The sequence below is a fragment of the Globicephala melas genome, chromosome 12, assembly GCF_963455315.2.
Source record: "Globicephala melas chromosome 12, mGloMel1.2, whole genome shotgun sequence".
In the NCBI taxonomy this organism is placed as follows: Eukaryota; Metazoa; Chordata; class Mammalia; order Artiodactyla; family Delphinidae; genus Globicephala; species Globicephala melas.
In genome coordinates, this window is record NC_083325.1 from 9,902,052 (window position 1) to 9,928,985 (window position 26,934).

General features: G+C 46.6%; 2 protein-coding genes across 7 annotated transcripts in view; one reads left to right on the plus strand and one right to left on the minus strand.

Annotated features, from left to right (window-relative positions):
- The window catches only part of NEURL3 (neuralized E3 ubiquitin protein ligase 3), a 91,596-nt gene extending 81,221 nt beyond the window's left edge, over positions 1-10,375 (plus strand). Inside the window, exons 6-7 of one of the 5 annotated variants that reach the window (XR_009566292.1) lie at positions 350-518; positions 1,844-1,964. Coding sequence is in view for 1 of the 5 variants with exons in the window: in XM_060309810.1 (XP_060165793.1) it covers positions 1,844-1,911 (68 nt within the window). In the remaining 4 variants the exon portion in view is untranslated. Of the gene's footprint in view, positions 1-349; positions 519-1,843; positions 2,060-6,386; positions 6,522-10,270 lie in introns of those variants that run through there. The other 4 variants (XM_060309810.1, XM_060309808.1, XM_030838948.2 and 1 more) reach the window with 4 other exon arrangements.
- NCAPH (non-SMC condensin I complex subunit H) overlaps positions 1,615-26,934 on the minus strand; it is a 35,798-nt gene continuing 10,478 nt past the window's right edge. Inside the window, exons 7-18 of one of the 2 annotated variants that reach the window (XM_060309805.1) lie at positions 18,754-18,943; positions 17,580-17,671; positions 16,601-16,824; positions 12,925-13,073; positions 12,190-12,296; positions 11,717-11,839; positions 9,157-9,267; positions 7,546-7,719; positions 6,466-6,579; positions 5,154-5,242; positions 4,579-4,654; positions 1,615-2,100 (exon numbers count right to left, since the gene is read on the minus strand). In XM_060309805.1, the coding sequence (XP_060165788.1) occupies positions 2,041-2,100; positions 4,579-4,654; positions 5,154-5,242; positions 6,466-6,579; positions 7,546-7,719; positions 9,157-9,267; positions 11,717-11,839; positions 12,190-12,296; positions 12,925-13,073; positions 16,601-16,824; positions 17,580-17,671; positions 18,754-18,943 (1,509 nt within the window). In that variant the 3' untranslated portion in view covers positions 1,615-2,040. Of the gene's footprint in view, positions 2,101-4,488; positions 4,655-5,153; positions 5,243-6,465; positions 6,580-7,545; positions 7,720-9,156; positions 9,268-11,716; positions 11,840-12,189; positions 12,297-12,924; positions 13,074-16,600; positions 16,825-17,579; positions 17,672-18,753; positions 18,944-26,934 lie in introns of those variants that run through there. The other variant, XM_030838946.2, reaches the window with a different exon arrangement.

Below are 26,934 nucleotides of genomic sequence, written 5' to 3' on the forward strand. Positions count from 1 at the left end.
CCCTTATCTTGCTGCCTAGAATATAATGTGATGGCTAGATTCCAGCAGCCACATTGACACACAAGGATGAGGGTTACACATTAGGGATGGCAGAGAAGAAGCTGGAATGCTGGAATGATCCTTGGTCTCTTTATGAGTTCATGGAACCACCACATTAGCTCTGAACTACCCACCTCCTAATGTACTTTACATGAAATAAACTATCTCACATACCCACTTATTTGGGTTTTTAATTATACGCAGCCAAATGAATTCTGACACAGCAACCATATAAATGAGGGAGAAGCTTGCGAGAAGCAGAGTGGAGGGGAGGGGAGTTCACTGAAGAAGCTGTTAACACTCTTGCCAGTTTTATCGGCAGCTCGGCCCCTGCCTAGACCCCACTACAGAGAAGTATGCTGGACTGAGAGAAGGGGCGGGCTTGGCTAGTTCTAATCCTGGGAATAAGAGCAAAGCAAGAGGACCAGCGCTCCCCCGGCCTGGGAGAAGATGCTGGAGGCTTCAGCCAGCAGGACAGGGTATGAATTTATTTATTTAGCTGCGTTGGGTCTTCATTGCTGTGCGCGGGCTTTCTCTAGTTGTGGTGAGCAGGGGCTACTCTTCATTGCAGTGCGCAGGCTTCTCATTGCGGTGGCTTCTCTTGTTGCAGAGCACAGGCTCTAGGTGCGTGGGCTTCAGCAGTTGTGGCACATGGGCTCAGTAGTTGTGGCTCACGGGCTGTAGAACGCAGGCTCAGTAGCTGTGGCGCATGGGCTTCGTTGCTCTGCGGCATGTGGGATCTTCCCAGACCAGGGCTCGAACCCGTGTCCTCTGCATTGGCAGGTGGTTTCTTAACCACTGTGCCACCGGGGAAGTCCAGGACAGGGTATGGATTCTCACTCGGCATCACTGCTTTTCCTACTAAAGCATGTCCACAAGTCTAATCCTCTCAATACAGCAGAGTGGCTAATATTTTGGCCACGATTTGGAAAGCACGTTCCTAAGGGGAAGGGATTGGTTTTTGTTTTGTGTCATTTTTGGCCTAGGAGCAAGTTCTTTATTATCAGGAGTAATTACCAATTATATCCTTCACTGCTTCTGACCTATCATCCAAGCTGTTTACCCAATGAATGGTGACAGGATACTTGGATCAACATCTACAAGTATTGAGCCTGTGACTTGAGCACATATAGTGTAGTAGCTAAGAGTAAAGATCTAGAAGCAGATTTCCTGGTTCAAGGCCAACCTCTTGACAGCTGTCTGCTCTTATGTGAATTACTTTACCTTCGTGCACCTGTTTCTCCTCTGTAAAATGGGAGCCGTAACAGTTACGTTCCTCACAGGGATGCTAAGAAGGCCGAAAAAGTCATCCACAGAAGGTACTTAGTAGCCACTTAATGTTTGCAATTTTTACTATTATCACCCTTTAGCAGAATTGATAGGCCAAATGGACCCAATCTTGAAATCCCCACTCTGCTACAAGACAAATCACCTCAGCCCTTAAGCACTTCCTGCCTTATACTGACACGTGGGTCTCTGGTCCAGCTAACAAGTCTGCCCCCCCTTGAGCATAAGGACATGGTCTGATACTCATGTAGTGGGCACTCAAATAGTTTACCAAGCAAATTATTCCAAATGATTTTATTTTTAAGCATTATATATACATTTATAAGCACATTTGTGATGTATTTTATACACATGGATTTGGTAGCTGTTAAAGGACAAGTGCCTACTGGGAAATTCCTTTCTACAAGAATAAAGTATGGAAACAGAGCAATTTAGGAGACAAACTATTATACATGGATACAAAGAATGGACACAGTTGCCTAATCAAGGATAGTAAGGACTCTCTCCTCCCTCCTAGGTGGTCACCACAGAACAGAAAACTTTAATCAAGGACAGAGCGTCAGGCAGCTGGTTCCTAGACAGTGAAGGAGAGAAGGGAAGAGCAGCAGACACACAGCGCAGTCAGCTGCAGCCTTGCCACCAGCCCACGGCACTGAAGCACCAAGTGCAGGCATCCTGGCCACTGAGGAAGCACGGGCTTCTCTCCCCACGGACTCAATCCCCCTGCCGCACCAGAACATCGGAAAGGTCCTCAGTTCCTTCCAGCTTTAGATTCTGAAGGAAGATCAAACACACGTGAACTTTGGTATCCACAGGATACAAGAATCAGAAAACAAACTCGGGGGAAACGAGGTGGTGACTACAAAGAACGAGGTTTGTCCCATGACTATAAGTAAAACTGTCACAGCAAATATAATCTGCATGAAAAAGCTGGTTCCAAATCCTTGCCAACTGCAGGGGGAAAAAAGCAAGCCTGCTCTGATTTCCGCAACAATCTCCGTCAACCGTCTAAGAGCTAAGCTCTCGGCCCTGGAAGGAGCTGTGGGAAGTGATAGGGAGGCCACCAGGGGCCATGGCACACGTGTATCAGCCCTGCCATGAATGACCTTCTCCAGGCCCTTCCCTCAGTGCTCGGGAAGCTCAAACCTTGGCGATGGCCATGACGGCCACGCTCTCCCTCCCATCTCTGCACAGGCCTCTTCCCTGCTCCCACTGCCTCCCTGATCCTCCCATCCCCCGGATCCTTCACCAGCCCCAGGCAACCGTCCCCTCAGGACTAAAGAGCTGTCAGCCCTTCCTCACACGGAAGCCCAACTGCACCAGGACCATCGCTCCCTTGCCTGGCACTGGAGGTAGGCATGGTGTGGTGGCACACCTTCCTCTCCTGCTAAAGATGGAAAGCACAAACCTCACCTCCCAGGTGACAGCTGAGGGGGAGCTCGTTACCAGAGCGGTAGATGAAGAGTCCAGATGGGCGTGAAAACCTGGGAGCAGGCAGGCCTAAAAGGGGTCACATTCTGGCACAAGGTGTTGTAAGATTTCTCTTGGTGGCTCTAAGCTCTGAGTTACCCCAGGTCCCTGCAGATTATCTGGTAACTGCTGGCCAGCGTTACCAGTCAGATCTTGTCAAATAGCCCAAAGCTCAGCCCAACAGGTCATGGTCTGTGGGCCATCTCCTGATTCTTCAAATGCTGAGCCCCCTGGGGCCCCTTAGAGAGATTTGGTCGCAGCAAAGCAAGAGAAGCTGGCTCTGCCGCTGGGGGAGGCGGGGTGGTGCCAGAGCCAGAGCACATGGACCTCAGTGAAGCCTGGAGTCCCTCATGCTTTCCAGCCGTGTGTCTGCTTGGCCCCAGTCTACTGGGAACCGAGCGGAGGCGCTGAAGCTGCTCTCTCACAGCAGAGACACGCGGCCCAGGGCAGCACTGATCCTCCAGCTGCTGCGACTGAGTGAAGTCACTAACACATAGAATTTGGACTCAGGGTAAGTTTCTGAGCTTTGGTGGCACCCAACATTTTAGGGGACTGCGCGGGCTAGGGGAACACACCCAGTGGGAGAGTCCATCAGCACCTACGCCCACTAGGATGCTGTGAGATTCCAACCTCACTCAGAAAAGCTTAGCAGGGACTACCCTGGTGGCGCAGTAGTTAAGAATCCGCCTGCCAAGGCAGGGGACACGGGTTCAAGCCCTGGTCTGGGAAGATCCCACATGCCGCAGAACAACTAAGCCTGTGCGTCGAAACTACTGAGCCTGCGAGCCACAACTACTGAGCCCGTGCTCCACATCTACTGAAACCCGCACACCTAGAGCCCATGCTCTGCAACAAGACAAGAAACCACAATGAGTAGCCCACACACTGCAATGAAGAGTAGCCCCCACTTGCGCAACTAGAGAAAGCCCACGCACAGCAACGAAGGCCCAATGCAGCCAAAAATAAAAATAAAAAATAAATTTATAACAACAACAACAAAAAGCTTAGCAGCGTTACTTTGAACGTGTCTAGCCCCAGCACTAGAGATGCTCACGGCATATGCTACAGCCCAGCCCACAGTCCTGGGGACACTAAAGGACACCAAGTCTCAGGCAGCAACAAACGCATGGGCTTGCTGGCTGCCTCGCTGGGGTGCCTCCCGGGAAGCGGGAGTGCCACCAGCCCCTGAGAAGATGGGTCTCGCCTGCTCCTCAGTGACTGCCCCACAGCCGCTCAGCCGTCGGCTGGCCGGGCACAAGGAGGAGCCGGCACACTGTCACAGTCAGCACTCCTGCTGTCTCCCTCCTGCGAAAGACATCTCTAGTCCCGAGACATCCTTCATAGCCCATGGCGGCTCAGCATTGCTGGCGCTGCCTCTACGTCTCTGCTCTCTCCCTGAGTCTGTTTCCATCCAGCCTCATCTCTCCCCTCTTTTCTCCACCACATTTCCCGCGTGTCCTGACGTTAGCACTGGCAGGATTTGGCCTTTAAAGCCTTTGACACCCAGTGATGCAAAAGCACCTTATGTTTCAAGTTGGGAACTGAAAGATCACAATTTCAGCATCTAAAATTTTCCCATTTGGGTCCTCCTCATAATTTTCATTTCTAATCATACCTGTTGGCCTTTTTATAAGTTACTTTTAGGTGTCTGGTTAATCCTGTGGGTTGAAGGTACCACATAAGTTGCTGTATTTAAGGTGTCCTATGAGGCCGCTCATGAGTGACAGAAAGCTCCAGCAGGTTGGCACAGAGAACACGCCCACGCTTACCAGCTTTACCCACCTTTTCATTGGCTAAATGTAGCAGACATGCAAAGGCCAGAGGTATGGAGAGGTTCTGAGCCATAAGGGGAGGCAGGCTGTAAAACAAAGAGGCTAGTAAGTATTTAGCTGTCACTGCAATTCCAGGAACAAAGGCTCTTTCATCAAGTATGAATACACATGGTCAGTGAATAAACTAATGAGAAATAAAGAAACATTTCAGATGCCTTTTAGAAGCAGGTTTTTCCAGTTTCTTATTTGGAAATAAAATATTTCCTGTTCCATTCCAGCCACTGGTGCAGAAAAATGCCTTTTTAAAGGTGGGCTACATTAACTCATTTATCAATGCAGAGAAGAAACAGAAAAACTGTGAGAAGTGTGAAAATGGCAGGTTGTGTGCAGAGGGGTCTGTCATACCAACAGCCTGGGCTGGCGCTCCCTCAGCTGGGGCTCGGAGGAGGAGGGGGCTGGGGGAAGGGGGGGAGTGGGGAGGGGAGGAGGAAGGGAGTGGGGAGGGGGAAGGGAGTGGGGAGGGGGAAGGGAGTGGGGAGGGGGAAGGGAGTGGGGAGGGGAGGGGAGGAGTCTGTTGGCAAGCACCTCTTCTGCAGGTCCTTTGTGAGCCCACTGAGCTTCTTGTCAGCCACCTGTACTGGGTCCCCTGCTTCTCCATTTTCTCTGTGGTTTGCCTGACAGAAGAAAGGACACTTAGAGATCAGACTAGGCCCAGTTCACTTTTGAGAGAGCAACATAAGCTTATAAAGCTGTATCTCTAAAAAGAAAAGCCTACATCAGAATGAAACCAAAACAATTTCTTCGGTACATTTTGAAGAAAAAGGATCCATAGAGGGACCCAGTAGCTCAGCCCTAGACCCTAACACTGACATCGACAGGGGTGGGGGTGGGCGGGTGGGCAGGACTGGGTGATAATATAGATGAAACATTGATAATGGGCACTGAAGTGGTCATTGACTATACTATTTTCTACTTTTGAATACCGTCATTAGAAAGAGTTTGTTTAAATAAATCTATATTAACCAGAATCCCTGGAGGACAGGGTATTAGGAGTCATTTAAATTCAAAGGTTAAACAGAACCCTCTTCCTACTTTTTAAAAGTACATTTCTCTTATATTTGCATCCCATCCCATTTTAATTGATAAAACCTTATGAATATGACTGAAGCTTTATCTGACATCCAAGACTACAGCTCAGGGTCCTTAATCAAATCATGCATTTTCACTTCTCAACCAGCAGGGGAAGGTATAATAGAATGTGTTGAGTTTGGAAAGCTCAGAACATTGTCTGAGCAGAAGTCTAGAAGAGGAGATGGAAGGATTCTAGTTAACCAGAAAGTTCCATTTAGTTGGAACAAGTTAATCAGGGTTTCACTTTGCTCTAAAGGAGAGACAATTTGACAGCATCATATATATACATATATATGTATACATAATATATAGAACTACTTTCCTACTTTCCCAAATCAGAATTATTAGATCAAAGAGCTTAAACATTTTAGGGTACCTGAGATGTTAGAAGCTGCTTTCCAAAAGGGTTATTTATCAACTTAATTTGCACCAGCAGCGAATAAGTACTCCAGTTCTTCCTCTAACTCCATACTGAAAAATGTTGTTTAATTGCTAAAGCTGTTATTTTAAAGCAGCATAAAGATGCCATCATTTGTATTTTTTGATTACGAGCAAGACTGAGTAATGTCCCATACGCTAGTCTACCATCTGTATCACCTTTTGTGTGACCTGCCTGTTCATATACTTGGTTCATTTCAGAGGTGTGATGTCTTTCTTGTATTTCTGAATGAATGCTTTCCACGTTAGCGCTACTCATCTAGGAGCTCAGACACAAGCCGCACCCTCTTCCATGCTGGGCACCTACAGAATGAGTGGAACCCGTTACCTCTGCATCCGCCTGCTTGGGGATCTCCATCAGCAAACTCCACATGCTCTGCTTCAACTTCTTCATGTCCATCTTTTTGGCAGCCTTAGCATACTGAATTTCAATTTTATTTACCTGAAATAGGTATGTGACGAGTAAAAATAAGCATAATAAAGAAGCATTTACCACCAGCTCTTTGTAAAAAGAAAGTCTGGAGTTCAAATAATGAAAAAATCTAGTTTATACCACAGAGTTATAGAGCTTTCTTTGGACATACACAGAGTCCTTCATTTCAATCTAATTTATTTTTGATCAAGTACAGTCTTCGTTAAGGATATCCTGGAATTCCAGTGTAAGAGATAAGTGAATCAAATGTATATGAAAGCACCAAGCCTATCACTTGGTAGGGAATAGATGCCTGATGTATGATAATTTAATATGAGTTGAATCTGGCCAAGGTTTTCCAGAGCCAAGTAGCTAGCCTTACCCAACCAGCATAGAAACCCATTTTGTCTGCCTGCACCCTTCATTCACATAGTTTGCTTGTGTGACTGGCTCACCCCTAGTCATATGGCTTATCACAATCTTTGGAGAGATGGCTAGTTCCACACAAACACAATTAGCATAATTAGTCCAGTGGTGCAGTGGTTAAGAATCCGCCTGCCAATGCAGGGGACATGCATTTGATCCCTGGTCCGGCAAGATCCCACATGCCACGGAGCAACTAAGCTCGTGCGCCATAACTACTGAGCCTGCACTCTAGAGCCCGCGAGCCACAACCACTGAAGCCTGCGCCTAGAGCCCGTGCTCCACAACAAGAGAAGCCACTGCATTGAGAAGCCCACGCACTGCAACTAAGAGTAGCCCCTGCTCATCGCAACTAGTGAAAGCCTGCGCGCAGCAATGAAGACCCAATGCAGCCATAAATAAATAAATATATAAATGAATGAATGAATGAATGAATCAGCCACTTAGAGAGCAATGGGTTAAAATCGAGAAGGAAAAAAATCAAGCTCAGACCAATGTGACTCTCATGAAAGATACAAATTAAACAGATCTCGGGCAAACAATATCAGATATAATTCTTGGCTTCCTCTTTACCTTCTGGGGCTCAGCTACCAGATTTGACTCCCCGTAAGTGGTGATATCTAATCCTTGGACTTCAGGCGCGTCATCGTTGTCTTGTGTTGTCGTAGGTGGATGGCCAGAATGGTCAAAGGTCCCAACTGGTCCCACAAATAAGTCATCTGACTCTTCATAGTCACTGTCAGCAGCCTGAGCAAGGAAATAGCTCTTCAAGTTCGGCAGAGCTGTTTGAGGGGCTTAGAAATATCCTTGAAACAGATTCCGTACACAGCAAGAGCAGAGCACCCGAGAGTTCGTGACATTGAGTCAAACCTAGAATGGACTTCTAGGTCCTCTAGTCATCTTCCTGTTGCACATACACCCTACTAGAGAGGCATCTGTTAACTAAGCCCTCTGGAGTGAGAGTTAAAAGGAATTCAGTAATCACAACAGCCAGTGTCCCTCTGCTTCTAATGGATTTAGGATTTCATTTTACAGAAAGCACTCCTGAAATACCAGAGACGTGACCTGTCGGCTGGCCACAAGCAGGGGTCCTGCTGGGAGCCAGTGAGAAAGTCATTCTTGGACTGAGCCCAGCAGGAACAGACCAGGTCTCTGGGGTGGGGCCCAGGAACTGGGTAACAGGCTCTCTGGGTGACTCTTAGGCCTACTGAGCTTGAGGAGCATTGGGCGAGAGGCCAGTCTGGATTTTTACTAAAATGTAACAACCAGGCTGTCCTGGTGGCGCAGTGGTTGAGAGTCCACCTGCCGATGCAGGGGACGTGGGTTCGTGCCCCGGTCCGGGAAGATCCCACATGCCACGGAGCAGCTGGGCCCGTGAGCCACGGCCACTGAGCCTGCGCGTCCGAAGCCTGTGCTCCACAACGGGAGAGGCCACAGCAGGGAGAGGCCCGCGTACCGCAAAAAAAAAAAAAAAAAAAAAAATTAAAATGTAACAACCTAATTCTCTTCCAAGCAAGAAAATAAGGTGAATAAGCTATTCTTCCAATGCTTTCCCTTCTCCTCACTTGCAGGGACACAGATGGAACCTAATATTTCCCCCCTTTCTGTTATATTTCCATCTGCTATCTCATTCATAGAGTCATAGAAGGGATTTTGAGATTATTTAGTCTAACTAAGATCTAAAGATGGGGAGTAGTTTGTACAAGTTCACAATGTGAGAACCAAAATCAGAGCTACAAACCTGGTCCCCTGAGATCCACCCTCTACACTTTCTTTTTCCCCATTAGGACACACCGTCTTCACATGTCTATGTGTTATGTCTCCCCAGCCAAAAAATATTAGCTTGTAAGAGTAAGAAGAGTGTTTCTTTTCCTTTGAAATCCCAAAAGAGCCAAGGTAAGTGCTTTGTACAGGCTCAAGATTCCATCCGCATTTTGACAGTTTACTGGAGTATGTCCACTTTTTTCCTGTGTACAGAGGTTAGAGTAAGGCAGGCCAAGGTTCTGGCTGTTGCCTCAGCTCTGCTCAGTTCTCTGATGCCTGGGGCAGGGCAAGCATCCACAAACCCCCACCTGATTCAGAATTTCCTATAGTCATCTGCCATACAGGAAAGGGCAAGAAAGGAAGCAGGAGAGAAACACCCTACTGCTTAGAAGGGAGGACAGAGCTCTTGCCCCCGTTTACCTGTGATCCAGGGCAGAAGTTGGAGGTGTCATTAGGGTTGTTGTAATCATAGTCGTCAATTTCTTCACAATGCTCGGTCCCTGCCCTCTGGCCTTGGGCCATCTTAAGTAACTAGAATGAAGGAAAAAACAACTGCAGAAAGCAATTTCTAGAAAAGCAGCTAGTAAACTAGGTTGGGGAGATAACCTTAGTTCCTGCGATCATGTCCCAGAACATTAGGATTTTAAGGGCCCTAAGAGGTCATCTAATCCAGCCAACTTCCAACTAACCACACAACTCCACTCTAGAGCAAGCCCAGTGCAGCAAGGCTCCGAGCCACCTTCCATCCCAAATACACCAGAGCAGCCGGTTTGCAATTAGGTCTGCACACAACTTTATTTGAAAGTGTTCCTTCACTAAAAACAAAGCCACCTACAACTATCTGAAAAGAAGTCCACTTGTTGCTGCTTGAAGAATTCTGACAGAAAACTCAATCACTACTTTAATTCACAGGCAGCTGGTCCCATTCCTGGGCCATCACTGTTCCCCACATAGCTACAGGGAGAAACCCGAGCTCTGCTCCCTGCCACCACATCTGCGGCTCTTGTTCCGCCTGTGAGGGCCTCACAGAGCAGGTCTGCCTCCTCTTTTGGAAGTGCCTGTCGACCAGAGCCCTTCAGATTTGCAGGCCCTTAGGCCACTGATCCTCATCTGGGGTGTGTGTCTTTGGGGTGAAGGAAATGGAATTAAAGGTGTGTACAGTTTACAGAAGCACATTGAATATTTTAATATAAATATATACTCCAAAAGTAGCCCCCCAAAACCTCTCAGTGGTTTTGTATTACAAATCCAAAAATAAACAATAGATATTTATTAAGAAATGCCCACTTTCTTCCACTTTCCTTCATATGACACAATTTCTAGATCCCTCTCCATTTAGAATAATACTCTCCTCTGGACACACTCTAAATTGTCCATAGTCTACAAGAAATGTTTCAGGAAGGGTACGTGACCCCCCTCATGTATTGGGTGGTTGCCATTAGAATCACCCTTTAAGATCTTAAACTGGATGGGTGGTTGACCTGTATGGTCTCTAGCCAGACTGAGTGTTAATAGTCCAGTGTTTACTTTCCAGTGTTTAATAGCCATTGTCCGAGAAGGACACCTCCTGGAAGGACAAGGTGAGGAATCTCGGGATCCTGCTGCCTGGCTGCCCTACTACACATGCAGGGAAATTTGTCCCTGTGGATAATCAGAAGCAGGAGTTCTTTCCTCTATAAGAAACAATTATGGAAAAAAAAACACAGAAAACTCCTGGAGTGCAAGAATCAAATGACTTTGTTCTACAACCTTCACATCTGAATATGCAAATTACCACCTAAGCCACATTCTTCAATGTTCATAGTAAGGGCCTGAGGAAGGAGAAGGTGGCTTGTGGCCATGGAAAGCAGCTGGAGCTGGGCCGGGCTTGGTGGAAGTGTCCTACCTCTCCCTTCAGCTCCCCAGCAGCCTGGCTCTGCTCCTCCGCCCCAGGGCTCTATGTTCTGATTACAGCAAGCAGCTGCTGGCATCTAACCGATACTGAACCATGACCACAGTTACTACTACTGCTGCAACTCTGTATCTTTCTGCATTTTTTCTCTTTTTTAAAATTGAGGTATAATTGACATGTAACAGTAAATTACTTCTTTCTGCATTTTTAAGAGTATTTTTGCTAAGTGAACAGTATTGATTATAAAGAAAATTATGAGTGTTGGATTATAAAAACAGAATGTGAGATATCAGCGAATTCAGGGAACTGTATACATATCATTAAGCCTTGTGGAGAGACAGGCAAAATAAGGAAGAGGAAACTGTAGACTGTTTGTATACTTGACACCACAAGAGTAAAACAACCAGGAATGCAAATGAGTAGAGGGTCCAGATAAAACAGAACTTAGCATGACCCACTGCCTGGTTACCCTGGCAACGGGAACACCCTCTTGCTGCTTAGCATCCCCAGAGAGGCCACAGGCAAATGAAGTGGATAGCGACTGGGGTGCACACTGGCTAGTCTAGAGAGCTCACCGGAACAGTCATAGAAGGAGAGCAGGCAGGCTGTGCAGTGCTAGGGAGCCCCCGAGGACCGGCACCTACGTCGCCCTGCATGTCACAGTGGGCTCACGTCTACACCTTGATCATGGGGAGGCAATGTGGGCTGGGGAAAGCACCTGGCTAGTAGATCCACAACTATCATGAGAAGGTGAAAGAATCAAGAAATGACCAACAGCTTGTAAAAGCCTTGACAAAAGGTTGTTTATCCCCCTTGCATTTCGGCAAGTAGGCCAGAGTGTCCAGAAGTCCAACCAGGTGAGGTATTTCCAAGTCTTGAGTGTGCATCTGTCCTGTGAGTTTTTCCCTCCGGCTCTGCCTTACCCATGCGATCTCCCGGTAACTCCCCTGGGCTAACATGAATTCCTCCTCACACGTTCTCCTTCTCCTGAAGGGCGCTGACAATCACACTACCCGCCACTTGATACCTCTGATGCTAAGAACAGGTTCAACAACAACATGACCTCAAGGAACCTAAGAATAGCCTTACCCTGGTGCCTGGTTTGAGATGCAGCTGGACAAGATTTTCAGTCTCATAGTGGAAATCTGTAGGAAGAGTTGTGGCTCTCCAATTCTGGTTCTCCAAAGTGGACTTGGTCAGAACAGTAGCAGCCTATTAATTTAAAAAAAAAAAGAAAAGGTAGTTTTTTGACATCTTTAATAAAAATGGTATATATACACACTTTTTTTTTTTTTTTGGAAGTAGCTTGGGAAGAGTTTGAGCAGCACTGATCTTCCTACTTCGGTGTAAAGGAGTGATTCTGTTAGACCTTACTCATATTGATTCTCTCTGCCACTGAGTTTGGGACTATTAATTCCTTCAGGGATTGAGGGAGAATGAAGCCATCCATTTACTCTAAGAGTTAAATTTATAATGAATTTTTAAAAAACACATCTAAAAGGGAAAGAGGAGTGCAAAGAGTAATTTAAGAAAGCACAACTGATAATAAATCCAGCACAAACCTTTGTTTTTCGAAAATATACATCAAAGTCAATATCATCGTCAAAGTCGATTTCAAAATCCTTCTTTGTGGTCTTCTTTCTGTTCTCTGAGTGCGAGGTAGTATCTTCTGCAGAAACGAACACAGATGTCAACACTGCTCACTTCTGTGGCCTATTTACTCATCTTGCAAGATCACTTGACAGCCTTACCAACCACAAGACAGCATTTGTGTCTGAGCATCATATCAGCACTAGGAAAGGCAAATCATACACCTAATATTTATCCCTATAGTTTGTGTTTTTGACAAGAAAACAATACTAAAAAGATATGCTAATTAATCACTTCTTTTCAAAGAGAGAATGCAAACATTTAACACTGGCACAGCACTTCAGAGGGCTGCACAGTGCTGCCGGTGCAGTAACTCGCATGGCCCTCTGGAGCCTGGGGGTGCATTCCCACCTCTAGCCACTGTTTGAAGTCACATGGGTGCTGGGGGAGGAGAAAGTCACAAGCCAGCTCTCCTGACCCTGGGGAGGGTCCACTCACTCTTCCCACTCACAGGCTTCAGTCTTAACTGACCCCTCATCCCAGGCCAGGCCAACTGACTGTCCAACCAGGAGGCTCCTTATCTGTGTATTTCTACAGCTTGTCAGGAGGTACAAGACAGTGACCGGCATTTCCCTTCTTAGGCTGAACTGCTGACTGGCTGGTCACCTGCACTCTCTCTTCTTAGAGTTCCGTCTAGAAGTACATACGTTTGTGCCGGAGTCTAAAGCGCCAGTGCTCCGGGCCAGCCCACATCGACATGGTTCGGGGGCTAAAGTAGGAATACTCTCCAGGTTTCATGGATAGAAGGGGACACAAGCTCCAAACGTCTCCATCCCCGAGGGGAGTCATTTCTTCTCTGCAACACATGTGAAGTCATGTTTTAACATGTACAGTCATGCATGTGTTGATATATACAAGACAACTGTGTATTTACATGTAAAGCAGCATATGACGCAGCTGCAGACTCTACCTACTTTTCCACAAATGGGCAACATTTCTAAGAGTAAGTCCAACATAAATACTTCATCATTAATAAGCCATTAGTTTTTACTTAATCAGTGCTTTTGCTTCTCTTCATTTTATAATACGATCATATCTATATAAGTACTTTAGATGTTTCAAAGTGCTTCATAAAATGAAGTTTACCCGTTTGAGAGACAAGAAAACAGAAAGTTGAGTTTTTATATAAGACTGCACAGCTAGTAAAAGCCAGAACTGGGAGCTGGACACCATCCCCTGAATCCCAGCCTCAGGGTCTTTCCACACACAAGGTTTCCTGCCACATGACATGGTAACCGCGTTCCTTCTTCACCATGCTTCCATAAATGAGGGCTCCGCTAACACTGCTGTAGTTCCTACTGAAAGTGAAAAACATGTTATTCTAATTTATGTTCCCCACATGATTGGGGCCCCCCTTATAATCGATCTGTTAAACCATCTAGCTTTACTCTTTGCTGCGTGTGAAGTGCCTAACTGGCTCGTCCAGCATGGCAATTTTGGGTTGGTTTTTCGCCCTCTCTGCAAGGTACTAGAATGTGTGAGGTAGCTTTCACCTGAAGGCCCCTGCCAGGTCAGTGCTGCTGTAATGCCCTCTAAGGGTAACGGCAGTGAGGAAACTTCACACAGCGAGGACCTTTTCACCTGTATTGAGCCATATATAAAAATCTCCTTTACATCAAGCCTATGGAATAAGCTAAAAAAGCTTTAAAAGAAGGAATTTGCCTTTATCTATAGAATCTTTTTTTAAAAACCAGTAAACTGTATCTGTATATTTACTGTGTGATGAAAACTTAATTTTTAAAATTAAACTATACTAGGGACTTCCCTGGTGGCGCAGTGGTTAAGACTCCTCGCTCCCAATGCAGGGGGCCTGGGTTTGATCCCTGGTCAGGGAACGAGATCCCGCATGCCCGAATTAAGAGCCCGTGTGCCACAACTACGACCCAGCGCAGCCTCATTATTAATTTAAAAATTAAATTAAAATATACTTAAAAATCCCCACTTCTAGTCTGTAACTGCCTAGCCTGTGTTGTTAAGTAATAACTGTACTGCATTGTACTGCATTTCCCCCAGAGGGAGAAAGAAGACAGCTTCAGGAGCATCCCCACTCAATTCTCAGATACTCTCCTGTTAAAGCGAGGGCGATTGGGAGGGCAATTTATTGGGAACTTACGGGCAAAGCTCTAAAGAGCTTGGCTCCCATCTTCTGAGAGTCTGTGGGCCAGAACCAGACTGAGGCCCTTGGGGCTTGAACTCTAGCCTTTTAATAATTCTTTCAATACACAATGCTATGTGGCAGGCACCCTACTGGTCCCAACTCCCCCACTCACCAACTAACTTAATCCACAGCCCACTCCTCCATCAGGCAGGCTTCTCTCTGCCCTCTGGAGGGAGTCTTTGTTTCTTCTACCCACCCCCACAACCACAAGTCCCCTCCTTCAATGTAACGCCAGCTCAGTCATGCTGCACTACTACCTGCAGGTTAAAGGTCTCCCCAGTTAAGTGCTCTGGGGTGGATCCTTCCATCCACAGCTCATTACGTGAGGCCAGGATTGGCCAAGGGTGCTGGGCAACTCCCAGCTCCACCCCATTTCCTACCCTCTCTAAGCCTGTTTCCTCACCTGTAAAACGGGGATAACAGGACCTAATTATAAGGCTGTTGTAAGGATTAAGTGATTGTACTTTATATATTATATAAATTATTTGAAATAACTCAGGTAAGGCACCTGGCAGAGTGTCTGGCACGAAGTCAGGATAATAATGAGCTCAGTAAACATCAGATACTACTATTATCATCTAGTCCCAACCGTTCACTTTATGGGTGAGAAAACAAAGACCCCAAAGATCATGCCACTTGTCCCACATCTCACAGCCATCCACAGCAGGGTCAGGCTTCCTTCAGTGCAAACACTTGCTGAGCTCCCAGGAAGCTCCCTATCCTTATGCCACGGGTAAGGATTTCAAGATGGACAAAACCCTAGACTAGAACCTAAGTCCCCTGCCCCTAATGTGCTCGCTCAGTAGGATGGAGTCTAAGATTTTGTTCTGTCTGGAACTGGGGAGAGAAATGGAGACATCTGTTCAAAATAACCATCTATGGTTATACGGTTACAACAAAATAACAAAATGGAAGTGACTAAAGTCCTTCACTACACCAGTTCCTCAGATGTCACCTCATTGTTTAGCAAAAGTGATAGCTCTTCTCTGACATTTGAAAATGGTATTAAAAGACCTCATTCCTCCAACCTGCCTACCATTTCCCACTTCTTAGAAGATAGGATGGGAAAAGGGACAAAATCACAGGTCTGGTAATAGTAAAAATCAGGAGGGGCGGGTTCTAAAAGGGCCTAGGGGGTAATTTTTCCTTGAGGTCCAGACTTTCAGCCCCTTGACTTCTACTCAGATCTGAAGAGGCATTATCAATCTAATCATTCCCCCCATGGGGAGACAAAGTGAGCTCAAGAAAGCAATCTCATCCTGGAGACACTCAAGCAACGCTCTTGAAGGGATCTTTGCCTCGGTGGGAAATTATACTGGACAACTTCTAAAGTTTCGCACATACTAAACCAGCTTGCCTGTCCCCACTCCCAGGTTTTCCAAGCTGCTGCTACAGGCACAGGGTTATCAGAGGATCTGTTTGTTCTAGTCTCGTGGAATCTGCTACACCCAGGCCCATTCAAGACCTTTAGAGGCCCTCGGCACTGCAGGATTGTGGGATCCTGCTTGCAGACCATATTCAAAATTAAAATGATACTAACCTATTAAGTACATATAATAAAGGCCAACAAAGTTCAGACTGCCTTATGGCGCTATTAGACTAATCAAGAATCTAAATGACTAGAGGCCAATCCTACCGTCTCCCACACCCCATATGCTCATTTCTACATGCTTTTTTAGTTTTCCTTGCTTTGCTCATCCCCGGTCTACCTATCTAACGACCAACACTGCCCAGACCCATCTCTGCCCTTTAGGCAGGGGCCACTTTCTTCTGGTAATCAACACATAAGCCTGTTTTCTGTCTATAACTGATATGGAGTGATTCAGCCAAAAGCCAGACCATGTGCAGGGTGTCGAAAGGGAGCACCCTCCATGCTACCAAAATGGAGGTGGTGAGGACAGCCACCAATGAAGTAGCTACTATAACCCAGCACTTTATGCATTTTAGTTCTATGCTTATGGACTCCTGCAATGTCAGATTTATGCCCAATAAGTGGCTGAGCTGACATTCAAAGGCAGATTGATTCCACGGTGAGTCAGAATGGCTCAGCCTGTGTGACAACAGCACAGAAGCCCAGCCAATCAGAGAGACGAAATTAGACTGTCCCAGCAGGAAATCTGGGAAAACTCCTACAGGAACATTTCCCGTGGCCCTGAGCGCCTTACTGGAAGCTCTGAACATGGCAGGGCTCCTTCCAGCTCCCGAACTTGGTGTGATCCCCAGCTGCGGTGTGGTCCCCAACTGCGGTGTAGTCCGGTTCATCATTGGCATCAAAGTCGTCCTCCAAGGCCCCAATACGGAAGTCCCCGCAGTCGCTCTCCTCCACCTCGGCATTGATGTCAAACACCTGATCGTTCTTCTTAAACTTGTCCACCAGGGCCGACACCGACTGGAAGGGACAAAGAGAGCCCCCAGTTCCCTGCATTCCCGTCACCACCCCCGCCACTGCTGGAGGACCGCCCCCCCCGCCCGCACTCCCTGGAGCCAGTGTTCTCACAACAGCAAAGCGCTGAGGAAGTTTATATTGTGCGGCACAGGATGAAGCTGTATTGTCGTTAGGCACATTTTGTAAAACATGGAACAGGAATCTGCATCCTTTAACTACATGTTTAGAGAAGACAGTTTTCCATGGAAACCATTTATTTTGGAGGTTGTAGTAAGTAGGCTAAAGGGGGCCAGGCTAAAAATACACAGAGGAAAGCTTTACACATGATAATTTCTCAGGAAACTCTGTGCCAAGGGACTCAACCCTGAAGAGCAGGAAATTCCTCAAGCTTGACAGCAGCCTAAGAGACCAGAGGCCACTGGGACAACCATGTTTGAGAGTAAATCTGATAAAAATCGAGCACCGAGGAATGGAAGGATTGCCTTACCCTGGGGAAGCAGACATGAAGTTGATCCCAGTACTCTAATCCCAGCTGGCTAGTGAGCCTGCTGCAGCACACAATACCACTCCCACCCCTGCCCCAGGGCTTAGTCCCTACGGAGGAGCCAAAGGAAATATTTTCTGTACTGCTGGCTAAATAAAAACGATGCCACAGTTTTGGTTCCCATTGGGCAGAACTAATCTTAGGCCATCTCACTGAAACCACAAGCTGTTGGAGAAATGCCCAGAGCCCTCAGAAATCCAGAAATTGACCACACCTCATTATGTGTTTCACTGTCCCATTTAGTGAACTGGAACCCCGCCAGGGAAGGGCAGATCTGACGGTCTTCCACACACTGCTGCAGGGGTGCTGGGAGGACAGGAAGATCACAAAGAGGGTTCAGAGCAGGATGGAGACACACCTCACCCCCTCAAGATGACCAGAGCAGCACCATGGAGGGAGGGGCACAGCCACCTCCTGTTTCTCGGGAAGAGGCTGGCTGGCAGCCGATCTGTTTGCAGATCACTCTCCTGGCACAGGGCGTGCACTCAGGCACATGCCCACACTAGAGGCAGGCTCCACACTGGCATCCCAGGAATGAGGAAAACACTAGAGCAGAAACCCGAAGCACAGACTTTGACTCTGAAATCGACTCTGTGCCCTAAGCTAGAGTTGGGAAATCAAAAACCCATCCTTAAAGCATAGTAAGTGCACAGCCAATTGTGCAATGCCACTTATTCTAGTCCCAAATTAAACTAGGTATAGATTACCTACCTCAGTTGAGTGCATACACCTGGACAATTGTTAGTACAAAATAATTATACTCAGCAAATTTTAGACAAGAATAAACAGGAGAATGGGCCCCGTAACATCTGCGTAGCCCTGCAGAGGGGAGGAACAATTTCATGTAACACACGAAAATCATTCCACGGGAGAACAGCGCCTGGCCCTCACACCACCCTGGGCCTGTCCTCAGAGGATCTCCCAGAGAGGGGTGTGGAAGGGGGGGTAAAATCGCTGCCAAGCCTGTATGAGGGACTGACAACAAGACAGATCTGTTCTCAGACCACCACGGAGGATTCTGAAAACAGTTCACAAAGCCCTCTTCTCCTCGGGATCCCCTGGGTTAGTAACAGGCCTCTGGCTCAACAAGTCTCTTAAAGCCCCTCTCCCAAGTCCAAAACTCTGACACTCCAGGGTGACTGCTAGCAGGGCAACTGAAGGACGTGGCACATACAGACCACGAGCACTGGCTACTACTGTTGAAGACTCCATGCTGCAAACAGGCTGAAAACTTAGTTTCTCCCAAAAAATGCCCACTTTGTCATTCCAGAGGAACCTTCTGGGCAAATAAGCAACAGAAGAGCATGATGGGCTTACTACACCCATGGTTATGTAGAAACTTCTCTGATGACTGAACTGCTCTGCTAAAAGGCATCACGTGGACCTACCTTTTAAATCGGTCATTTCCACCCAACCTAAATCCGGCAAGTCAAGAGGTTCTCCAGTGGAGAGAGTCTGGACATCGGAGGGAAAGAGCAGCTCACTTCTATAGTCGTGGCAGTGGAGGGTGGAGAGAAACACCCCTGCTGTACTGCACTCATCAAACGAGGCTGCTGTCTTCTGGAACATGGGATCAATCTGAGCACAAAAACAGAGGGAACCCAGAATTATGGGAGGTAGCCAAAGGAAATAGAAAATCTCATTCACTGGACCCTGCTCATTCGCAGCTGCATATACTGGATTGAAATGTCTCTGCACATGATCAAAAAAGGGGGAGGGCCTTTCTAACTGACCAGGTAAAATCCCATCCCAGTTCAAAAGGAGGGCTGTACATGGTCAGATGGATAAATGTACACAGTAAATGGTGACAAGCTTATACTGTGTCAATCTGTTTGTTTACAAACAACCCAATCAAAAAATGGGCAGAAGACTTAAATAGACATTTCTCCAAAGAAGACATACAGATGGCCAACAGACACATGAAAAGATGCTCAACATCTAATTATTAGAGAAATGCAAATCAAAACTACAATGAGGTATCACCTCACACTGGTGAGAATGGCAATCACCTAAAAATCCACAAACAATAAATGCTGGAGAGGGTGTGGAGAAAAGGGAACCCTCTTACACTGTTGGTGGGAATGTAAATTGATACAGCCACTATGGAGAACAGAATGGAGGTTCCTTAAAAAACTAAAAATAGAACTACCACTTGACCCAGCAATCCCACTCCTGGGCATAGACCCGGAGAAAACCATAATTCAAAAAGATACATACACCCCAATGTTCATTGCAGCACTAATTACAATAGCCAGGACATGGAAGCAACCTAAATGTCCATCAACAGAAGAATGGATAAAGAAGATGTGGTACATATATACAATGGAATATTATTGAGCCATAAAAAGGAAGGAAATTGTGCAATCTGCAGAGATGTGGATCAACCTACAGATTGTCAAACAGAGTGAAGTCAGAAAGAGAAAAATATTGTATACTATCACTTATATGTGGAATCTAGAAAAACAATATAGATGAACTTATTTGCAAAGCAGAAATAGAGACACAAACGTAGCTGGAGGGGAAGTGGGTGTGGGATGAATTGGGAGATTGGGATTGACATATATACACTATTGATACTATGTATAAAATAGATAACTAGGGCTTCCCTGGTGGCGCAGTGGTTGACAGTCCGCCTGCCGATGCAGGGGACACGGGTTCGTGCCCCGGTCCGGGAAGATCCCACATGCCGCGGAGCGGCTGGGCCCGTGAGCCATGGCCGCTGAGCCTGCGCGTCCAGAGCCTGTGCTCCGCAACGGGAGAGGCCACAACAGTGAGAGGCCTGCGTACCACACACAAAAAAAGATAACTAATGAGAACATACTGTACAGCACAGGGAACTCTACTCAATGCTCTGTGGTGACCTAAATGGGGAGGAAATCCAAAAAAGAGGGGATATATATATATATATATATATACGTATAGCTGATTCACTTTGCTGTACAGCAGAAACTAACACAACATTGTAAAGCAACTATACTCCAATAAAAATTAATTTTTAAAAAATCTGGTTATTTACAATATACCTGGACAGTATCCTTCTGTTGGCCTCTTTCCACGGCCACCGTTTTTAAACGTCTATCTCTAGTAGAATGCTACCACAACAAATTCTGCTGACTTAAAAAGCCTGTGTGATGGATCTGTTCACAGAATCCCATCACTCCTCTGAACAGAAATATTTTCAAAGAATTGGAAGAACACGAGTAAGAGATCCGGGCAAAGGACAGGCAGAGTCCGCAGGGTTAGATGTCCGGGTTAAACATGGGAGAGGTTGTCAGAAGACCCCTAAGGCTGGGGTCGAGGAGCAGGAGTGGCATAACCACATGTCACCAAGCCCCAAAAGAGAACAGGGCAAGGCACATGCATGTGTGGCAAGAGGGCAGAAGCCACCTGGGACTCCACAGGAGGCCTGGTGACAGGAAAAAGGTCAGGTACCAGGTTCACAGGTCTTCCTCATGTCTCAGGATGTGGCTACTATGGAAAGAGGGGCCCTTAATTCTGAGGACAGGTGTTGCTCTCTGGCTCTTTTCCGGCCCCCTTAACCCTGAGCCCAACCTCACCAGAACTGAGTCTTCTCTCGCCTCCCGATAAGCTAGTCCCAGAGCAGCACATACGGCACCTCCACGTTCTCCCTGTCTCCTCAACCGGTTAGTTACATGGCCTGGTGGGTTTTCCTCCCAGTGTGTCTCTACCACCTACCCCTTCTTCCCATCCTCCCTGCCACCAGTATAACCCTCGCCTGAGTTGAGGGGTAAGGTATAACCCTTGTCTCTGGTCTCTCCTACTTCTTTTCCTAAAAATACCAGTGGTGCTATTCCCATTCCCTTCCTCAAATGCTCACCAGAGCAATGGTTTCCCACCTGGACCCCAGCACCCCTAGAGGTCTCATGTAGTTAATGAAACTCAGCCTTTCAAAGAGTCAACACGGAAACTGTACACTGGCCCACATTAAAGCTGAAACGCTAAGATAACTTTCCTCACTTTTGCCTAGAATTAGATCATGTCAGTGTGAGAACAATGGTTCTTTCATGTCAATTAGATTTGACTTACATCTTTGAGTGATTTGTGGGAAAATGAATTATTGCTGACTGTACAGTCTGGATAAATGAACTTTTTGAAACAAGGATCCCAGCAAGGAAGAGAAACAGTAAGAGAAGGCCTTGGTAGACAGCAGACTACATGACAAAGCCTAGGGTTGTTTCAGCCTCATGAGAAAATCCACAGCTCTAGCCCAACGTGCACACTGTCCAGCTTCCTAAGGAACCAGAACTTTTCCTGCTTCATGGCCTTTGCTTACGCCTCTGCCTAGAATCACCTTCTTGCCACCACCTGACAAACACCTACCCTCCCTTCACAGCCCAGTTCAAATCTCACCTCTTCTGGAAACTCTGATCTCCACCCACTCTGGTCTCCTGAGTATGTGCCTTGACCTTCCTTACATTGTGTCTATTTGTGCCCTCCTGGTCTGAAGCACTGGAGCATAATCAGGCTGGAATCCCTGTGACAGCAAGAATTCTGCACACAGCAGACAGCTGTGTACAAAATAGATCAGCTCATATACAAACAAGGGTTCTCAGCTGGTCCAGACACACCCACAGAACACCTGCTGTCTAATCTCCCGCCATTGCCAAGAGAATGCAGGTTCAATGAATAGCTGAAACTTCAGATTCTAAGTTTGTACCCACCACCCCCCTTCTTTTTTAGCTTCCAAACTTTCACTTATTCTACGTTTACCACAGATTACAGAGCAAAAAAAGCTTCCCAGGACTGAGGTTCTCGGCGTTTCTTCAAGATCCTGTTGTCTTCACTTGCATACATAGACTAGACCAGATCCTGTTGTCTCCACTTGCGTACATAGACCAAAGCCCGAAGCCGCAGGCCTGAAGGCAGCAGCTTGCTGCCCTTTCGTCCACTTTAGAACAATGGGAGCGGCCAGTGCAAGCCTCCTCAGGCTCCCTAGAACTGAGTCTACCTGGGAAGACACAAGATGGTAGGAAGAGAATTTCCAACCCTGCTGCTGAATTGAACAGTTCAGTGTAGAACCAAAAGCACAAGCAAGAATGATGGTGAAGTAAATATTCAGATTACCTGCGAAGGTGAAAAAACAAGGAGAATTGGGGAAGGGAAGGTTAGGTGGGAGAGGATTTTATGGCTCCCCTTCAGATGTGTACAACATATTGCCATGGATAAAGCACTTTGACAAATATAACCCACTAACACAAAACTCAGGGATTATCTGTTTTTAGTTTGACAAAGTGAGATTTGGAGACTTTTCCACACAACTAAGACAGTAAAACCAGGATCTGAACTTTACATGGTCTGCCTCCAATGCTGACCCATAGATAGAAAAAAAGAATACAACTCCCTCCCCTAAAAAGCCTGGCCCCCTCACCTCTACCCTAGCTCTTGGGCTTTGGCCTCGGGGCCCTGCCCCAGCCATCCCCATCCGCACACAGTCCTCACCCCAGCACGGGCTGGAGAACCGTCCTGCCCGGACCCCATCAGCCAGAGTGAACGCAGCCAGGCCCCTCACTCCCAGCCACCACACACTCAGCCTCACCACTACCATCTGCCTGAGACGATATCCTCTCAAGGGGTTGGGAACTGGTTTCTGGGGGAAGGTGAGAAATATCTTAGAAATTACAATAATTTGTGCCTCTCCAACCTTGACCTTACTTGCAAAACTGTATTCCTTTGGAATTAATTTCAATGAAGAGGGATAGGAACAAAACATCTAAAAAGGCTCAGTGGTGTGTGTGTGGGAGTGTCATGACAAAAGCCTGGGAAGCACTGCTCTAAGGAAACACGGTATTGCCCGAGGACACCGTCTCCCCAGCACGGCTGCTTCCTCTCCCGCAGCCCTCACACCGCTGGCCTAGACGTCAGATAGGTAATTTCCTTGCGCCTCATTGCAGCTTCCAGACTATATTCTCCTTCCCAATTCCTACAACCCTCACCTCTGAATGTAACATCAGACTCTACCACCCTGTTGCAATCACCTTCTAGCCCCCAGGTTACAACCCCACCCCCTTCCTAGAAGATTTTAATATTATCTCTGACTCACTCCTGTTCTCCAACTTTACTGCTGTCGTGGTTTCCAGTAATTTCACTATCCATGTAGACCCATCCAATATTCTGGCCTCTCAGTTCCTTGATATCCTCTCCTTCAGTGGTCTTGTGCTTCATCCTAAGAACCCCAAGACGCATGGGATTCTAGCATGACCCCCTGCCTCCTCTGCCTTTTGCTCCCTGGCCTGCTTTCCGAATTGAATCATTAACCAGGACTGCAACCTCTCTGTATGCTCAATTCCAAGTGCCCCTCTCTGACAACCACCTCTTGTCTTTCCAGACTACACTTTCTTGTCTCCAACGCCAAGAAGCCTTTGGTCCCATCAGGCCCTACAGTCTACTGGTCACATGGTTTTACACTGTCCTTCACACACCTCTTTTCCCAGCTAAAATTCCACAATCAATGATCACAACCACCCCCTTGCACACACTCTCAGCTCCAGCGCCCCTTTCAGCTGTGTCACATTCACTCAGCTAAACACAATCCTTTGTTAAATCTAACTTTCTGCCTACTCCATGCTTGCACCCACACAGCCAGTCATGGCTGGAGAAAGACACAAAGTCATGGGATTTCCCTGGTGGTTCAGTGGTTAAGAATCCACCTTTCAATACAGGGGATGCAGGTTCCATCCCTGGTTGGGGAACTAAGATCCCACATGCTGCGGGGCAACTAAGCCTGCGCACCACAACTACTGAGCCCATGTGTTTTGGAGCCTGTGCGCCACAACTAGAGAGAAGCCCACGCGTCACAATGAAGAGCCTGCGCACCTCAACGAAAGACCCGCATGCTGCAATGAAGATCCCATGTACCGCAACAAAGACCCGACAGAGCCAAAAAAAAAAGACACAAAGTCATGCTGACTGACCTCACTATAAATCCATCCTCCAGTGCCCTCAGGGAAACCCTAAGTGTTGTCTAGCCATCAAACTACATTTCCCTAGTCCCTCCACTCTCCCATCCTCCTAGATGACTCCCTACTACCTTATCCTCTCTTCAAACCTCCAACACTTTCCTCCTCTATACTGTCAGTTGAAGATCTGGCTTATTTCACTGATGGGGGTGGGAGTGGGGGGTGGAAGGGGAAGCACAACCAGAAGAGAATATCCAGAATGCACCCATGTGCACACACTCAAGCCCCACCTCTCATCAGCCACTGTGCTCCTCAGACAAGACCCATCCAAGCCATCCAATCCTTGCCCTTCTCACCTGCTCAAACACCACCCTAGCATTTCTCCTCCCTTTACCGTGTCATCAATAATTCCTTCTCCACTAGACTGTAGCCATCAACAAGTAAACATGCTGTTAATTCTCCCATTTAAAAAAACAACAAAAAGGCATTTTTCACAGAACTAGAACAAATAATTATAAATTTTGTATGGAAAGACCCCAAATAGCCGAAACAATCCTGAGAAAGAAAAACAGAGCTGGAGGATTCACACTCCCAGACTTCAGACTATACTACAAAGCTACAGTAATCTAAACAGTATGGTATTGGCACAAAAAACAGACACATAGATCAGTGGAACAGGATAGAAAGCCCAGAAATAAACCCACGCACTTATGGTCAATTAATCTATGACAAAGGAGGCAAGAATAACAATAGGGAAAAAAATGATCTCTTCAATAATTTGTGGTGGGAAAACTGGACAGCTACATACAAAAGAATGAAGTTAGAACACTCTCTAACACCATACACAAAAATAAACACAAAATGGATTAAAGACCTAAACGTAAGACTGGAAACCATGAAACTCCTAGAAGAATACACAGCCAGAACACTCTTTGACATAAATTGTAGCAGTTATTTTTTTGGATCTGTCTCCTAAGGCAAAGGAAACAAAAGCAAAAATAAACAAATGAGACCTAATTAAACTCAAACGCTTTTGCACAGCAAAGGGAACCATCGACAAAATGAAAAGACAACCTACTTGACTGGGAGGAAATAACTGCAAATAATATGACCGATAAGGGGTTAATATCCAAAATATATAAACAGCTCATACAACTCAATATCAAAAAAAACAAACAACCCAATCAAAAAATGGGCAGAAGATGTAAACAGACATTTTTCCAAAGAAGACACACAGATAACAAACAGACACATGAAAAGACGTTCAGCAATGCTAATCATCAGAGAAATGCAAATCAAAACTAAAATGAGGGGCTTCCCTGGTGGTGCAGTGGTTGGGAGTCTGCCTGCCGATGCAGGGGACACGGGTTCGTGCCCCGGTCCGGGAAGATCCCACATGCCGCGGAGCGGCTGGCCCCGTGAGCCATGGCCGCTGAGCCTGCACATCCAGAGCCTGTGCTCCGCAACGGGAGAGGCCACAGCAGTGAGAGGCCCGCGTACCGCAACAAACAAACAAACAAACAAAACAAAAGAAAACAAAACTAAAAAACTAAAATGAGAGGGCTTCCCTGGTGGTGCAGTGGTTGAGAGTTCACCTGCCGATGCAGGGGACACGGGTTCGTGCCCCGGTCCGGGAAGATCCCACATGCTGCGGAGCAGCTGGGCCCGTGAGCCATGGCCGCTGAGCTTGCGTGTCCGGAGCCTGTGCTCCGCAACAGGAGAGGCCACAACAGTGAGAGGCCAGCATACCGCAAAAAAAAAAAAAAAAAGACGATAAACAGGGACTTCCCTGGTGGCGCAGTGGTTAAGAATCTGCCTGCCAATGCAGGGGACACGGGTTCAAGCCCTGGTCTGGGAATATCCCACATGCCGCGGAGCAACTAAGTCCGTGCACCACAACTACTGAAGCCCGCATGCCTAGAGCCCATGCTCCACAACAAGAGAAGCCACTGCAATGAGAGGCCCGGGCACTGCAGTGAAGAGCAGGCCCCACTGACTGCAACTAGAGAAAGCCTGTGTGCAAGAAAGACCCAAGGCAGCCAAAAATAAAATAAAATAAATAAATTAAAAAAAAAAAAGACCACAAATAACAAATGCTGATAAGGATGTGGAGAAAAGGAAACCCTTGTATATAGTTGGTGAGAATGTAAATTAGTGCAGCCACTATGGAGGGTTTCCAAAACACTAAAAACAAAACTACCATTTGATCCAGCAATTCCACTCCTGGGTATATATCTGAAAACGAAAACACTGATTTGAAAAGATACATGCATCCCAATGTTCGTAGAGGCATTATTTACAAGAGCCGAGATATGGAAGCAACTTAAGTATCCGTCAACAGATGAATGGATAAAGAAGATGCTGTGTATATGTGTGTGTGTGTGTACGTACACACACACACAATGGAATACTACTTGGCCATAAAAAAAATGATGTTTCACTGTTTGCAACAACATGGCTGGACCTCGACATGGCTGGAGGTTATTATGCTTAGTGAAATAAGCCAGACAGAGAAAGACAAATACTGTATGTTATCACTTACATGTGAAATCTAAAAAATAAAACAAAGGAATGTATATAACAAAATAGAAACAGACTCAAAGATATAGAGAACAAACTAGTGTTTACCAGTGGGGAGAGGGAAAGGGAAGG